Source organism: Lissotriton vulgaris, chromosome 4_1, assembly GCF_964263255.1.
Source record: "Lissotriton vulgaris chromosome 4_1, aLisVul1.2, whole genome shotgun sequence".
Classification (NCBI taxonomy): Eukaryota; Metazoa; Chordata; class Amphibia; order Caudata; family Salamandridae; genus Lissotriton; species Lissotriton vulgaris.
Genome location: NC_141691.1, coordinates 1,719,459,712 through 1,719,477,255, shown reverse-complemented (window position 1 = coordinate 1,719,477,255; position 17,544 = coordinate 1,719,459,712). Strand labels below are relative to the sequence as shown.

At 43.7% G+C, this 17,544-nt stretch overlaps 1 protein-coding gene across 1 annotated transcript in view; it reads left to right on the top strand.

Annotated features, from left to right (window-relative positions):
- CDH17 (cadherin 17) overlaps positions 1-16,219 on the top strand; it is a 405,204-nt gene extending 388,985 nt beyond the window's left edge. Inside the window, exons 16-18 of the mRNA XM_086965999.1 lie at positions 1,892-2,008; positions 3,450-3,566; positions 15,936-16,219. Coding sequence (XP_086822125.1) covers positions 1,892-2,008; positions 3,450-3,566; positions 15,936-16,048 — 347 coding nt within the window. The 3' untranslated portion in view covers positions 16,049-16,219. The remainder of the gene's footprint in view (positions 1-1,891; positions 2,009-3,449; positions 3,567-15,935) is intronic.
- The last annotated feature ends 1,325 nt before the right edge of the window (positions 16,220-17,544 follow it).

Genomic DNA, 17,544 nt, shown 5'->3' with positions numbered 1-17,544 from the left:
GAGGCGAGACGGATCTTGTATCGGGGGGGATCAGTGGCAGTGATCCTCCTCGATCTGAGTGCCGCTTTTGATACGGTTCATCAGCAAATTCTTTTGAACCGTCTCGCCGACCTAGGAGTGTCTAAAGAAGCCCTGGTTTGGTTCAAGTCTTTTTTATCTGACAGAACCTTCCAGGTCTTTGATGGCACATCCGTCTCAGCAAGCAGGCCTTTGGGGTGTGGAGTTCCTCAGGGCTCATCATTGAGCCCTACGCTCTTCAATGCATATATGAGGCCGCTGGCCGGGATTGTTCGTCCGCATGGTATTAACATCATTACCTATGCGGACGACACCCAGCTGGTGGTCTCCCTTGTGCAGAAGAGTGGCCTCCAATCACCGTCCAACCTAGCAGTGTGTTTGGAGGAGGTGAGGAGCTGGATGATGAGCTCATGTTTGAAGCTCAACGACGACAAGACCGAGCTCAGGCTTTTGGGCCCGGCGGCCCCTATTACTTTGGAGCTGCTATGGCCCGCGAGCATGGGGACGGTCCCTGCCCCGAGAGACAACATTAAAAGCCTGGGGGTATGGCTAGATAAGTCACTGAGCCTCAACACACAGGCCACCAAGGTGGCGGCCACCTGCTTTGGCCTCCTTTGGGTGATCAAAAAAATCCTTCTCCTTCTTCCATTTGAGGCCAAGCAGATAATCATACAGGGCCTTGTCCAATCTCGTTTGGACTTTAACAACGCCCTGTATCTTGGAGCACCGGATTACACCCTAAAAAAGCTTCAGCTTGCTCAAAATTGTGCTGCTCGTGCGTTACTTGGAGTCCCACGAAGAACATCTATAAAAGCTGGGCTGAGAACGCTGCACTGGCTGCCTGTCAAGGACAGAGTAAAGTTTAAATCTCTGTGTATAGCCCATCAGGCTTTTTAGAAAATGGGACCAGAAATCAACCACTCTTTGATCTCTCCTTATCTTCCCAATAAGGCGCTTCGTTCCTCATCTGCATTTCTGGCTAAGACTTCTAGAATCTTTAAAGCCAGAGCAGGAGGACGCTCCTTCTTGCATAATGTATCAGGATTATGGAACACCCTTCCCTTGTACATGAGAAGCAATTCCAACTTAACCAGTTTTCGGAAGCAACTTAAAACTTTTTTGTTTCAATAACCAGAATCCTTGTTTATTTGTCTGAGGGCAATTCTGTTTAGTCACAGCGCCTGGACGCCTGAGGGCAACTGTAGCGCTTTATAAATTTTATTTTCATTTCATTTAATTTCATTTCATACCTGATGAGCAAATTTTTTTCGAAGCTTAAATGCTAAACACTGAGAATGGGCATAAGCAACTTGGTCAGTGCAAGGCCAGCATGCACCTGTGCATCTATAAAAAACCCCTCTGTAGAACCATGTAAGTGTGGCAGGCACCATGGTTGCCCGTCACAGGGTGCAAGGTTTCCCACAACCACCCCTTTTTTCAATGGAAGCCTGTGTTGTCGGTCGGAACACAGGCTCCTATTGACAGACTTTATAAACGGTGTTCGGAAGCATCATCATCGTTCGGTCGGAACCTCCGGCCTCGAGACGGTCAGAACCGAATCCAACAAGGAGTCGGGAGGTTCAGTTTCCAAACGACATCGTAAAGAGGCCCTAAGTTGTTACCTGTTCTCTCTACTCCAGTTTCAATTTTTCTTTTTCCACTATAATCCTGACTAACCATTTATACTGTTTTTGGGGTCTCTGAACTGATGTTACTCTGCCTGGTGTTGTTTCCATGTTTTCCTATGCATTCTCCATTTCATTGTTAATGTTGTGGGAAGTGTGCATGACAGTGAGTGTATTCGAATATTGTTCAAATTTGGTGAACAAATATGTTTAATGTTTAAATTTATATGGTTTTAAATCTTCTACAGTGACTCATGCTCTCCTTACAATGAAGCACAAGGATTTTGAGATGAAACTCTATAACGTCCCAATAAAAATTAAAGACAGAGGGAATCCTCCCTTGGAAGGAAAGGTCTATGTTCGAGGTACTGTACAGTTTTCAAGATATTATCATCATCTGCATCATCATCATTAACATAACATAAAAAATGTCCAGTCTAGTTCGGTATGCTTAGTAAACTCTGTGTTTAGTTCCATAACGCCATGAAACGTTGGTGTGGGTGCGCTGATTAATAAACACAATTTAAGGTAACCCATAATTACTTTGAAAACTGAAGTAATGCTTTATTTTCGTGTTTGCTAATGCTAGTTCTAGCTTTGTATTGAGAAGCCCTGACACACCACAGAACCCTGACAGTGAGGGGCATAGTAAGGCTTCCATGTGCCCTAAGGAGGCAAATAACTGCTATTGAGGAGCAGAGGGCCCCCCACTCCACGGGCCCCTTTGCATTTATAAGGATTGTGGGGCTCCTGCTAACACTAAGGATAGAGACATATTTCTGAACACAGCAACATGCACTTCTCTGATGCACTCTTTGTACTTCAGCAATCACCAAATATTCCAATGAACAGTTTTTATTGGCAATAGTTAATAGCATAATCCCCCTCCTCAGCACCTCAAAGTGCCCGAGGTGTCTCCCCAAATCAGTCTCCCTCTAGCTCACGCAGTTGACACTTCTTGTTTGCAGGGTAGCTATATATAGTGCTAAAGGTGCAGTGGCACCAGGGTTGAGAGTTGACCGGATCCTACTTCGACTTTATTACTAGCACACCACAAGGTGGGAGGCCATTTTCTGTGCTTGCATTAGGGCCCGCGACACCTTGGCTACGCCACTGCCCCCCTCTCCTCATTTTCTAGCCTCAGAACTCTACCATCTCCTCTCCCCTAGCTCAGTTCAAGCCGTGGTTCTGTGCTGTATTGGTGGAAGGTTGGAGGATGTGTTGCCACCACAGGAAAATCACCCTCCGTGGCAGTGCCGAATGTGTAAACGAATGAGTGTAGGTGCCCAGAGTTTTCCTCAGGACCCCGCCACCAGTGGTACCTATTGTGCAGGCAACCGGATGCCAAGAATACCTAGAGTTTGCTACACTTCCTCTCCTTTCTTCCACCACCTCCCACGCCCTGCCCCTTCATCTCTCTCTAGCAAGGTCCTTTTCCATCCCTACGCTCTCGATTTGTAGCTGTGTTTCCATCTTTATCTTCCACCTCTTTGCCTCTTCACTGCCTTTCTCTCCATGGTCAGTGTCAAGGTCTGATGATGCAAAATAGAAATGGTTCCCAAAACTGAGTGCTGGTGGGAACCACCTGCCTCCACTAGCTCAAATTAAGCACTGCTCCAAGTCCTGAGGATACTGACTTGCCCATCACAACTGAAGCATAAAATCTGATGCTCACCCAAGTTAAGGGTAAGCCGCAGAAACGAGCCTCCAGCCTCTGGGATAACTAACCTAGTCTGCGGTAACAACAACGTATTAATGCATGAGGTACTGTAAGTGTAATAGGCCTGCCTTTGTCGTTCTCTGCAGTGAACGTGTGCAGCTGCACCGAAGCCAAGCAGTGCTTGAGAGAAGAGTCTACAGACTCCAAATTCCCAACGGTGGGAATGGCTGTCGGCATCCTGGTCGGAGTCCTGGCGTTCATTGGTAGGTATCCATGAAGACTCTACTTTCCAACATTAGACAGGGATGAGCCAGAATCCCCACCCAGCCTCTTCGTATGTCATTGTCTGCATTACATGCTACAAATGTAGAAATACTACATTCATCAGTACATGTTTCATAGCAAATACTACTGGTCTTTCTAGAGTAGGTGGAATTCTGAAGTCAATGGACTGTTCTTTCTTCCATATTAAATGAGTCTAGGTACAGATTTAATAAGGCCCTGATTACAAGTGCACCAATGCTGTCCAACCCCTGTGAAAACCCTTTCAAGCAGGGTCAGAAAAAACGTTATCAATAAATAAATAAGTAAGTAATGCAAATGATATTTTACCCTGTAATTACTGGTTGCCATAGAGTTTCCATACCCTGTGAAATTTCAACAAGTCGAACCTGCGGGTATTTACTTGACGATGCATATTTTGTGGTGTTAATCGCAGAAATGTGCATGTTACTCTGCATTATTGAGGAAATACCTGTAATTGAGTTTATTGACGTCGCTCGATAAATTCCAGCACCTGAGGTGATGTTATTGAGTGCGATAGAGGTCACATCTCCTGTGGGTTTGTCGTAATGAGGGGTTAAAGTGTGCAGTTTTTATGAAATAAAAAAGTCTTTGTGACAAGGCACCTTTTGTCTTTAAAAAGTAGTGGAGCTGTAGAGTAACCTCGGCTGCCAAGATTGGGTTCAAACACTTCTTAAATTATTGTGCGCACAAGCTGGAGGGATGTTTTAATGTGTGCACAAGTACGAATCCTGGTAAATGTACCCTACATTTCAGACCTAGGTGCTTAATGAGCATCTGCTTTTATCTATGCTAGGGGAGAAAATACTGCTAGAATGAGATCTTTATAGAAAGAACAGAGGGCCTCATTGTAGAGTCTGGGGGTGGTCTGCCACCCACCAGGGCACCAAAGGGAGCCCTGCCCTGTCAGGCAGATGGGGAATGCTCTGCTTTTCGAGGATCCCAGGAAGTGAAGGCACTGATGCCTTCCTGAGTGGGCGCCATTTTTGAAGCACCCGCTGAGCAAATTTCTTTTGATTTCTGGAAGCAAACTCCTAAAATGGGAGTTTGGTTCCAGAAAATATGAAAAACAACAGATCCGCTACAGATATAGTTTTCTCCCTGAACACCGGAGCCTTTGTGCGTTTTCTCTCATCAGGACTGCCATACTTTGAAGGGCACTAGGGAAAACTCATGATGGGGACACCCCACCTTAAATAAGGTTGAGGAACACCACAGGTATTTGCAACTTTCTGAAAAAATTATTTTGAAAGACCATTGACTAAGTCCACTGAGGTCTCAAACTGCTCTTTGTTTTTCATCAGCAGGCTTCCACCTAAAACTGTGCAAGTCTTACCCTTCCACTACATGGGAAAACAGCCCCTTAATGAAGGGTCACCCCAAAACTCATTGGGATACAAGGGTATATGTATGATTCGATGCCAATTTTAATATTTTTTAATAAATTGATTGCTGGAAAAACAAGAACAAGAGTACAACCTAATGAATGAATACGTTGGAATCCAACAAGCATGTAAAATATGATTCTAGTGTGAAACCTACACAAAGCCGAGCAGCAGAAGGCACAGGGCAACTTGGACTTATGCTATGGATCAAATAACAGCCAGGACTGGCATGAGGTGTGGCACAGGCATTAGCCAGCCGTCAGTCATACCAGCAGTCTGCACTGTGGCAGAGCTTCAGGGGCACAGGACAGCGGCGGTCGCATAGGGCGTGCTGCGGGGTGGTGGGGTGGGGTGGGGGAGGGACATGGTGGGGGGTAGTAAACTCGGACATACGACGGAGCGGAGGAAAGTAATTATTACGTTCCTCCGTTCTGTCGTATGATCTGAGTTTACTAAACCCCGCACCGTGCCCCTCCCCTCCTCACCACCTCGCAGCACACCCAATGCGAGCCGCCACTGGCACAGGAAGGAGGCGTTGGAAGAGATGAATGGTTGAATGAGCTTATGAAGCACAGCAGCTTCATACGGGTATCCTGTTGTGGGAGGGGGCAGAAACTGCTGGGAGAATGAAGTAAGTAAGGAAAGGTTTTCTAGATCATGCAAATACCTAAGTGTCATGGCGCAAACGGAACCTCAAAACAACTTTATGTGAAACAAAGAGCGTATTTACAAGAGGAGACATAGAGCCATATCTTTAACGACTTCTTGGAGAGGGTAAGACTAGCTTGAGATCTTAAGGATAGAAGCAGAGAGTTCCAAAGTTTGTTGGCTAAGAATGAGAAACCCCTGCCATCCCAGCTGGCCTTCTTTATTTTGGGGATGACCACAAATTTAGAAGGAGAAGAGTGTTTTATAGTTCTGAATAAAGAGATAGTTGAGGCGCGCAAAGGAAGGACTACAAGATCTGACCTGAAATGAGGGAGTGCTGAGGAGCCATAAAGGGAAGGGACCCTTCAGTTGCCTGGAGATGGCCCGAGCTGCAGAAACCTGGACTGTGACTTCTTATGACTCTAAAATAAAGGAATGCGGCCTATTCCAGAATGGAGCGGGTGGTACACAGAGGGTGGAGATGCTGCATTTGGGAACCCTAATGGGGCTTGTACCGAGGACTGCAGGACACCGGTAGAAAGTGTGCTGCTACAGCTTTGAGGTATAGGGCTGCTGTAGGGCCATGATCAGAGAAACCACTGGATAAGCTGCAATACAATGAGTGAAAAACAATATTCAATAGGGAATGCTCAGCAAGTCCAGTGTTTTTACTGAATGTTCACTTAATCACATATCAATCCAGATCATTCAAACATGTGGATTCTTTTCATAGATTCTATCTAACCAGGAGCCATGATATGATATTCCCCAAAAGATTTTCTTTATTCTTCACAACATCAAACTGCAGCCCAGCCTATTAGTAAAACATTGGACTTCATAAGCACTCTCTTTTGTATATTGTTTTTCACTTTGGCTTACGGTTTCGGAGCAGGAGGACAATTAGCAGATTGAGTGCTATTGCATACATATTAAGAATACAAAACACCTCTGCGGTCAGTTAGAGCCAATTGCGTTCGTTTTTGGAATTACTCGTAATACAATGAGTGTTGTGGGAGCAGATATAGAGGAAGTGACGCCAGAGCCTGACGAGAGGAAGCAATACAGGAGTCTGAAAGGTGGGCGGGAATGCTGCAACTGCGTTACTGAAAGTGAGATTCAGATGCTGGCAAGGCGTTGCAATGATAATTCGGGCAGTATAATTAAGTACCACTTTATTCCTGTGCCTGACGATATATCTTTCAGCAGCAGAAACCACAAGGACATCCTTCTTCCACCACAGAAAGCACTGAATGTCACCCCTGGTTCCATACATGGAACCCTTGCCAACAAGTCCACAACACAAGGGTATTTAAAGAGTGCTGGTAGTGGAGTTTAAACCTAGGGGAGGCCTCCTTATGCTCCATTACATCTCTGTCAGTAGGGCTAATTCTGCAGTACTTTCTGCAACTGTTGGGGGGCAGTTTTTCTGCTTTAGCTACATAGATTATATCAAGAAGACATTTTTTCTACTGATGCATCATGAAAAAGTTTTCCATAAAGTGTCACTCAAAGTGTCACACATAGGCGATGGGAGAGTCATGCTTAAGCACGTGGCAAACATGCAAAGTCCACAAATAAGCAAACTTTAAATGTGTTACATGTGCCTGTGCTAGAATTTGATGTTTGCTACTCAGGGCCCAGCAGCCCCTGCAGTGCTGGGAATCCCCATAATCCTAGAAGGGCCCCTCCAACTCTTCAGGGGGACCCTAGTCAGCCCAAGACCAATGACTATCTGTGAGATATGGTTGACTCAGGCTTATCTCATCACATCCTGCAGGGGAGCATCATTATGCATAATGCCGATGTGACATTGTTTCATGAAGCTCCTGTAGTGTAGTTCCTATATCCCTGATATGCTCTGCGCATTGGAATAATATACACTATAGTTGTGGCATAGGACTGAGGTCAGTATGCCTCTATCGAGTACGTTAAACTTAATTACTTGTGTGTGCCAGCTAACGCAGAGGTCACTAGAAACTTCTCGAATAAACAAGAAGGAATAATTTTCTGGCAAATGCATAAACATGACAACTTTGTTTACCTTTAGAATCAGAACAGTCTCAGAATCTTGGAAACAATAGATAACAGTTTTATTAAGTCTAATAAAGTTTATTGTACAGTTAATAAAACCATTACAAAACTAATTTTGAGAAAAAGAGAGGAACCTTGGTAAAGTCCTAATTTCCATCATGAACTCGTACATTAAACATGACTGTTCTCCCTGTCCCAGACACGGCAATTTTTAAGCACGAGATTAATTTTTACAAATTTTATGACTGATTACCTGTTTATTTGCTGTCTAATGTTTATCTTCTGCTTTTTTAATATTCAGGTATATTATATTTTTGTAATGGTTTTTATTAACTGTACAATAAAGTTTATTAGATCAGTTTTATTAAGTCAATTGTGCATGCTTTGTTTCTTTAGAGTGCACACAGAAAAAGGTAGACGGGCGATTCAATAAAAAGGGTTTATTGAACAATCTTATTTCTCGTGCAAGAGATATGAACTGCTACAATCGTAAGACAGAATGTGAAGTATAATATGTGCAATAGCATGGTTTGTACCTATGACATATATTCATAAAAATACATACATAAATATTAGGGGTGGGTGGACATTTCAGTTCTGCCCACGGAATGGGCGGAAATTTGCACTTTCCGCCTTCCGCAAAGAAGGCGGAAAAACGGGGCAAATTTCCGCATGCGCGGGAGCCTGCGCATGTGCATGCGCATTTTCCAAAGATGAAGCCGCGATTGGGAAGATTGCGGTGCAGTAAGGTAAGTTTGCTTCTAAGTTATATTGAGCCTTTTAATTTAATGTAATAAGGCGGGCAGGAGGCGGGCGGGCGGGAGGCAGGAGGCAGGAGGGCGGGAAGCGCGAGGCGGGCGGGCGGCGGGCAGCCTCGCGAAACGGAAATATCGCGCATCTGCAAGGAGATTGCTTCAATCTCCGTGCCTCTCCGCGATAGTCTCTTCCGCGATTTCCGCCCACCCCTAATAAATAAAACAGACTAAAATGTGAATACTCATCTGGTGCTTCGAGCTAGTTCTACCCCAGTGTACCTAACCTAAGTGTAGTACGAGGTAAGAAGTAGGTGCTGTTTTTCTATAGTCTAGTTTAGCTCTAGTTAGGATTGGTGATGCATGGGACATATTGGAGCATGGTCTTTAAAATCCCTCTTGACCCTAATAAAGTTATTGTTGTTGTTTGTTGCCAAGATCTGCCAAAAGCCCCTCTAGGTTCTAGTCTGCTTCATACCTTAGAATGAGAGAGGTTGAAATCTCTTTCCGGGTCTCCATCTCTAACACCACTCAAGGGGAGTCAGAAACACTGGAACTGGATTCTCTGTGAGGAGGATGACCGTGTCTGGTCAGCGCGTCCGGCGAGGACTCAAATTCCTTCCGAACTTGCCGTGGCGAGCCATGCAAGTATGCAGCCGTGACTTGCCACGGTAAGTGAAGGTATATTTATAACTTGAAGGTGTTTAGGAATGCCAGTATTGATGTAAAAGTCAGGCAGAGGAACGTCATGAATGAACCCCTAAGGAATAGATGTTCATGCATAATAAATGAGTTCTTGGAGAAATCAATAATTGGATTATTGATTTCTCCAAGAACTCATTTATTATGCATGTCCCTTCAGTCTAAGTCCCTAAGACTTCACTACCTAGACTAATGGGATTGGGGCCAGATTTCTAAAGTCTATTTGCCATTGAAAAAAACAGTTAGAAATCCCACCTAGCAGTAACACTGGAAGGCCTGTCATTGCTTCTGGCAAATGCATTTTGCCTGCTAGAGTTCTCCTCATGCACTAAAAAAACGCCCATATTTTGGACAGCAGTTTGGCATCGCCGCTACCTGACACCCTCCTAAACCTTTCCTTGTGAAAGCGGCAGCCCTGATACTGAGATACAGTTCTCTTTAGTTTAGGGAACTTTATGATCATGACTTTTCCACAGAGGAAGAGTTTCAACTTCAATGTAAGTTACTGTTACTTTAACAGTGACCAGCTGCACAAGAACCAAGTGCATGCTTTACTCTGTTTAATGAGACCTAGCTTTCATTAGTACCAGCCCTAACTGGGCATCAATGGCTACCTGCAAATTAAAAATTTAGGAGCTTAATAATCCCGGATCAGGAAGTGACATCTTCCATGGGCCACCATTACACAGAATAGAAACAAAATACAAGTTTCAAGTTTAATGTTTATTGCTTGATTAATTAAAATCTTCACAATCCCCCCCTACATAAAATAAGTGAGCTTCATACAAAATACATTGTTGCTGTCCTAGGATGCTTACCTTGCCTCCTCCTGATACCAACAGAACAGGTGAAGTTAACATCGTCTGCTCTGCAGTCTGATTTTCTATAATTAGGAAGTGTTTTATTACAAATTACATACAGATCATAACGTATATAGCCGCCACTCAGTTCATTAGAGTAGTTCCAGTGGACAGAGCTATCCATTTCAATGTGAAAAATTGCCACAGTAGAGCTTAACGAATTGATATCCACACCACGCTTGACTTCAATCCATTTGACATGTTTTCGAACTATTCAACTATGTGCAATAATTCCATCTGGGCTCTGTTCATTAAGTATAACATAACACTTCTGATGCCCTAAATTGCAGACATAAGTATCTACAATTCAGACACTCATTGGGTCCGTTTAGAAATACACTTTAGATATAACTACTAGTTTCCGGCATTAAAAAAGGAAAGGTTATTAATTTGGCAAGAGTTCTGTACCAATGATATCATCTGCTGCATTTGCGCTACAAAAACTGCAAAAAAGTTGCTAAGTGCTGCACTAAGGCGCAAAGACGACCCAGTGCTACTTTATTGAGATGTATATTGCAGCGGTACCCTCCAGATTCAACACTAGGACATGCTTCCAAAGGTAATCCGCATAAAACGTGCATTTTCGTGGAAAGTACACACCCTACAGGTAGAAATATCAAGCTATATTCATTAACGTGTGATCCTTCTTAGGTCGAGCAGCGTCTGCTCGAGACCTATTGTTGCCCGTATTTGGGAATGAAGACACGAGAGGGGCACGAGCGCAGATTTCACCTCGTGGGCGCGCACGGCGCCGTGCCCATCTCGTGCCTCATAATCCCGTGCGCAAACACACACACACAGCCACACTCACGCATGCGCACATACACAGCCACACGCATACAGACACTGCATACACACGCACCCATTCTCAGTTTTCACCGCGGCAGCGCGCCTCTGAGACACGCTTGCGCAGACGCACACACAGCCCCTGCTTTCCATGCAAACACGGCGCACACGCACTCCCAACCCCACTCACCGGGCTCACGCAGGGCTTCCATCAATGGGGGGGACCATCAATGTGCCCCGACGCCCCCCCCTCACCGGCTCCTCACGTCCTGTTCCTCCGTGTCCAGACTCCGCAGCCCGCTCCATTGTTTCTCCACCCCTTCAGGACAGTTCGTGCGTGTCACGCCTCTCCTTTCTCTCGGCCGGAAATCCTATTTGCGTGTCAGGCCTCGTTTTCACCACGCATTTTTTTGGGGGGTTGATGGCTTGTTTAAAACTGCGCTTTGTCTTTAATATGACGCACTTGCGCATTTTCTTTCTTTTCTTGTGCACTCTCAAGTTCGTAATGATACTATACTGACTGCGTCGGGTTTGAGGCTCGGAAATTAGATTGTGAAATCCTTTTATTCACGTTTTCCCTTCCCACTCAGGTTTTCATTTCCAATCTCGGGGCCCTGCTTTCGGTTTCCTTTCTGCTCCTAGATATGCAGAGACAGGGTTTGCCTCGAGGGCTGATGTCACCGCCGTCTCCGGAAACAAAACTGAACTGTCCCGCAACAGTGTGTATAATATTGGCAGTCGTTCTGCGCACTTGGTATTGCGGTCCTCGGCATGGGTAAGAAGAGACCTTCAGGGAGCGGTGCGCTGGCAGCGGGCGCACTTTCCAATCTGCCCTCCTCATCTCTGTGGTTCTATTCGGCTGGGGAATGCCAGCTGAGCCGGTGTCCCCTGGAGTTCAGTGCTATTCGTCAGGTGAGCTGCAGCCTGCGCCATGTGGCTGTGGTGCTGAGCGACGGCAGAGTGGCCCTGTGTGCCACACAAGAGGCTGGAGCACTTTTGACTGGAAAACGGAGTGAGTGGCTGATGGCTAACAATATATGTATTTTTTATATGAAAAGAAAACTTCAAACATCTTCTGTCTGGGAGTTCCACACACTTTGGCGATTTTAGAACGTTGAATTTTTAGAGGGGCTTGCCATATCTTTACATTCACTAGACTACCTAGACATTGTACAAATGTCACATACAAGGTGCAATAAGCGGACAAATCGGCGAATGTGCGCTGTGTCCCAAGGTGGGAAAAGGTAGACATCTTGAGGGATCAGTGCTCTCCCACTTCCACCTTTGTACTGATTTTTTGTATCCAGAGGCAGCCTGGATTGTGCACCAGCTTCACGCAGGATATATTAATTACTAAGAGGACTTTTGTCACCCTAATGACCGACCCAAAGGGTCGAAGTACACATCAATTGCCCATGGAGACACTGCTCAGTTTGAAGCCCAGCCGAGTGAGGCACAGTTTGTGTGTCACAGAAACTCTGACACATCCTGGTTACGTCATCCAATCACAACCTTGTGGCTCTACTTTTAATCAGGTGTTCCGGTTATCTCATTGTCCTGAAGAGAGTGCAACATTTCTAAAGAATTTGAAACGCCATTGACACCAAAGCACACTATCACTGCCTTAAAAGAATTTGCCTTTTTAAATGATGAGCTTATGCATGTATTTATAAACACATATTGAAAGCTGTAGCCTGTACTTAAAATTGTCACCTGTTCAGTTCTGTATGTTTTGTCTCCTTCGGACACAGTGCACATTCTTTGATTTGTCTGCTTATAGCACCTTGTATGTGACATTTGTACAATTTCTATGTGGTCCACAAATTATTACACGATACGTGTAGTTTACTCTTCTTTTCTGTTTTGATTAAATGCACCCTTAAGGCTAGAGTGTATTAGTGGTTTTACCACACTAATTGCATGCATGAACCTATTTCTTTGCTTCACTGCAAAGTGGTATAAATGAATTCAAGGTGAACCGTTGTTTTCAGTATATACTGAATGTCCAGTTTCAATTGGCTTAGAAGGTTGCACCAGTCTTAAATGTGTCTTTTTCAGACTTCGCACTTTAGTAAAACCGGCCCTCTTCTACCGCTCTGAATTGGTAATTTTGGATGAGCATAAAGCCGTCAACCTCGCCCTCACTCTATCTATCTATCGCCCTCACTCTATCTATCTATCCATCTATCGCCCTCACTCCTATCTATCACCCTCACTCCTATCTATCGCCCTCACTCTATCTATCTATCGCCCTCACTCTATCTATCTATCGCCCTCACTCTATCTATCTATCCATCTATCACCCTCACTCCTATCTATCTATCCATCTATCGCCCCCACTCCTATATATCTATCGCCCTAACTCCTATCTATCGCCCTCACTTCTATCTATCGCCCTCACTCCTATCTATCTATCGCCCTCACTCCATCTATCGCCCTCACTCTATCTATCGCCCTCACTCTATCTATCGCCCTCACTCTATCTATCGCCCTCACTCTATCTATCGCCCTCACTCTATCTATCGCCCTCACTCTATCGCCCTCACTCTATCGCCCTCACTCTATCTATCTAACGCCCTCACTCTATCTATCGCCCTCACTCTATCTATCGCCCTCACTCTATCTATCGCCCTCACACTATCTATCTACTGCCCTCCCTCTATCTATCGCCCTCCCTCTATCTATCTATCGCATCACTACAGCATCACTCAGGGGCACCACAACATCACTATGCACTACCACAGCATCACTGAATGCTACAGCATCACTTGTCGCCATCACAACGTCAATCAGTGCCACCACAGCATCAATCTGTGCAACTGATTCAAATATGTTCTCTCAATGTTTCAAGCTTTAACCTCATGGCTGCTACCCAGATTCATCATTGGTGCTGGACCCCAATGTTAATGGGTGTGGTCATGATGGAATGGTTCCGTCATGAGCACAGCTCAACCGATGCTCATGACGGAACCATTCCGTCATGAGCATCGAAGGGGTTATTACAAATGTCACAAAAAGATGTTAATATTTCTCTTCTGTTCTTGGATATTCGTCACAGTAAAATACACTGAACATAATCTTCACAAAAGTTATTTAGAAAAGTTTAAGCTATTGCCATTATAAATTACAATAACTTTTATTTAAGTATTTATTATTAAAAAACATTAAAAGCCATTGTTATTTGTAATATCAATACATATAAGTCAAGTAAATATAACGCATATTGCATTACAAATGCTATAGGTGTCACATTTGCGAAAGTTAAAACTATTGGCATTGTAAATGACAAAGCTATTAATTTTGTTATTTTCAAAACCAACGCATAAATAAAAAATGTGTAATTTACAATACCAATAGCTCAAACTTTCCTAATGCGAGACCTATTGCATTGCAAATGCTTGTTTATCCTGCTTTCATTTAGAACTAGGATCTCAGGCAGTGTCAGGCCAGTGTTTTAGAAGCTCTCGCGTGGTGCTAAATGCTATGGGCCTTGATGCTGTTCCTGCCTTTTGTATAGATTATATGGGGGTTGGTGCTCTGCATTGCGCTTGTGACAACTCTTCAATGCTAAATATATTTTGTACAGAAAAAATGGTCTAGGCTGCTGTTTGTACTACTTTGAATCACGAAGCGCCACATAGTGTCACATGCGTGGCCACACTAAAAAATAGCAAATCTTGGTAAACATTCTTATGTCATCTAATTTTATGGTATTTTAGCTATCAGATGTATAAACAGGCTGGACTTGGCAACACAGGATTAAACTGGCGATCTGCAGTGCACATTAGATGTTAGCAATGAACATATAACTTGCTGATCACCTGACTGTACAATGAAATTTACAAGGGCGCGGTCCCATTTACAGGCTTTGCTCACTCATGTGGTGTTTGCTCCACTACTATGTTGGACGTCCTTTTCAAGAATTCTACTACCAGGGGGATGTTATGGGTGTTCGTGGGTGGACCCACCAGCAAATGTAGCTGATTAGCCACTAACAAGCATATATAGGTTATTCACCAGCAAGTTTTAGAGAGGTTTCACGCAGAAAAAGTTTTAAAATATATTCCTTTCAAACGCCTGAGTAAATATGTTTTTACGGTTGGAATGGGAAGGGGACACCAATAAAATTGATAGAGTGGCAGGAGAAGTGGTTCAACCCACTATCATAATTAGTGAGAAAAAAACTCATGTGCAACCACACTTTTGCACCACATTTAACCTTGTGCAAATGTACACTTGTTATATTTCCATATTTGAAACTACCTACATGTGTTAGTGCTGTGGGGCAGTTGCAGATTCCCAGAAGTGCACCATTAATTATTTAGGAATTTCAAAAAGGTTTGAAATGTGTGGCAAACCTTGGGGGGGATTCTTACAGGAGCAAATTGCTGCATTTTCTTTTTATTTTGTGATCCTATTGCACTTTTAACTGTGCACCTTTAGGTCTAGTTACAGAGAGTTTTTGCAGTTTTTTGACAACTTCATGTCAGTAAGGCATCAAAGTGTAGTAGGAAGAAACACTAAGAGAGTGGGCTTTGGGCCGACCCCCTTCCTCTATTGGCTTTCATGTGTTGTTCATAACTTCCACTCCTTCTCACACAAACATGGCTACGGTCGAGTCATTGAATAACATCTCATCCTCATACCAGTTGTACATTTAGATCTTGCTGATCATACTCTTGCATCTTTAAGACTGATGGCAATTCGTCTCTGCACATTATATTCCCTTCTTAACTAGTTCCGCCATTGTTTGCCTTTCTGTCACTCACATTTCAAAATGGCTGCCCCTTTCACGGCCATAACTCATCAATGCACCACTGGCCTGGGGAAAATGTCTTTTGGCATGTGTTGGTTTGTTGTAGCTGATTGTGCACATTTTCAATGAAAAGGTATAACGTTTTTTAAATGTGGTTATTATGGATTTACTCTGTGTCAGATTCAGCCAAGTTTAAATGCATTACTTGTTATGAATGAAATAGCAGAAAAGCAGTATTTTGGAAGAATGACATTTCATACAAGCAAACAATGATGCTATTACACAAAATAAAAAAAAACAAATTAATAGTGTGGTCGTTCTAATTTGAAATACAGTTTGAAATAATGTTTGGTATTTGGTTTAATATTCAGTATGCCTCTGTTAACATACCTTTCTGGTTTTTTTAAAGGTCTAATAATAGGTGCTGTATTTATTTCACTAAATCACAAGAAAAAGAAGGAGAAGAAAGTAAGCAAGAGTGATGCCAAGACTCAAGAAGAAACTGAAAACCTCGGCCTATAAAGTGCTTTCCAAATGTTGTCCTAGTGTGTTGTGCCAAAGTCAGTTTTACAAATTTACATACAGATTATTTTTTCGCTAACTAAACAATATGTAAAGAAAAATAGTACGGGATATTATGTTCGAACACCACACAAAGTCTTTTTTAATGAAATAAAAAACGTTTTTGTAAAACTTTGTCCATGGCCAAATCCTTGACATAGAAGACACGTTGCCAGTAGTTTCTTGGAAATCTGGACTTCTTTACCGTCTCCATTGCAGGGGAACATTTAAAGCAGTTCGGATTCTAAAACTTGAGCCACAGCAGTATCCACTTAAATACCTAGAAAGACGAGGGCCACAAACCCCTACTGTCGCTGCGCCAGACATTATAACAGCAAGTAAATCCTGAAATCACCACCACGTAAGACCTGCCACAAAGGGGATACAGCACCTTTAGAACTGTACAAGGCTCCAATATCTTGGTTTGAATGAGGATGCAGAGTGCATGTTCACAAAGTGAGGTTCTAAAATAAAAGTCCACTTATTTGTAAAGTGCATATAACCAAAAGGCATCAAAGCGATATAACCAGCAAGAACACACGGGTGAACCAACAAAGGCAATTATGGTTGTGAGCAAAACCAGGTTTTTACATGCTTGCGAAACGTGGCATGAGAATTAGTGTTAGCAATATTTGCCGGGGGAGTGTTTCGTATCCTAGCAGCTGCCACTGAAAGGGCACGCTCACCCCATCCCGCATTCCTGCAATGGGTAAATTTGACTTTCTTCTTACCAGGCGATCCCAGATGCCGGCTGTGAAGATACAAGTTGAAGGCAGTTCTTAAATATAAGAGCCCTGCTGGTTAAGGGCCTTATGAACCAAGCACAGGGCTTTAAAGATCAACAGGATCCTCAATGGGAGCCAGTGGAGTGTCCACAATCCCTCCCTCACGACAGATGTTTGGGAACGCCCAACACCAGCTGCGATGCCGCATTTTGGGAAACCTGAAGTTTGTTAAGCGAGTACTGGTTGACGTTCTGATAAAGAGCATTACAGTACTTCAGTCGATATGTTATGAGAGCAAAGATCACCGACACTCTTAATTCCTCGGGGAGGAATGGAAAGATCTTCTTCAGGCTCTTGGTATCAGAGTGTTATCGAAAAACACCCCCAGGTTTTTAGCTGAAGTTTCTGGAGCCAGTAGTGGGCCATATGTCTTTGGCCACTAGCAATCAGTCTAAATTGATTCCTCCACCCCAAAGACCAAAATCTCCATCTTCTTGGTGCTCATCTTATGCCAATTCTCTTGCACCCAGGTACTGACTTTCACCATTCAAGACCTAAACTTGCATGTTACTCCTGCCCACTCGCCAGAAATGGAAACAATGATTTGGGTATCGTCCGCATAGGACAATACCTAAAAACCAAAAGAGCATACAAGTTTTGCCACAGTGGCCAAATAAAGATTAAATAATGTGGGACTGAGGGAGGACCCTTGTGGGACACTACAGGATAGCT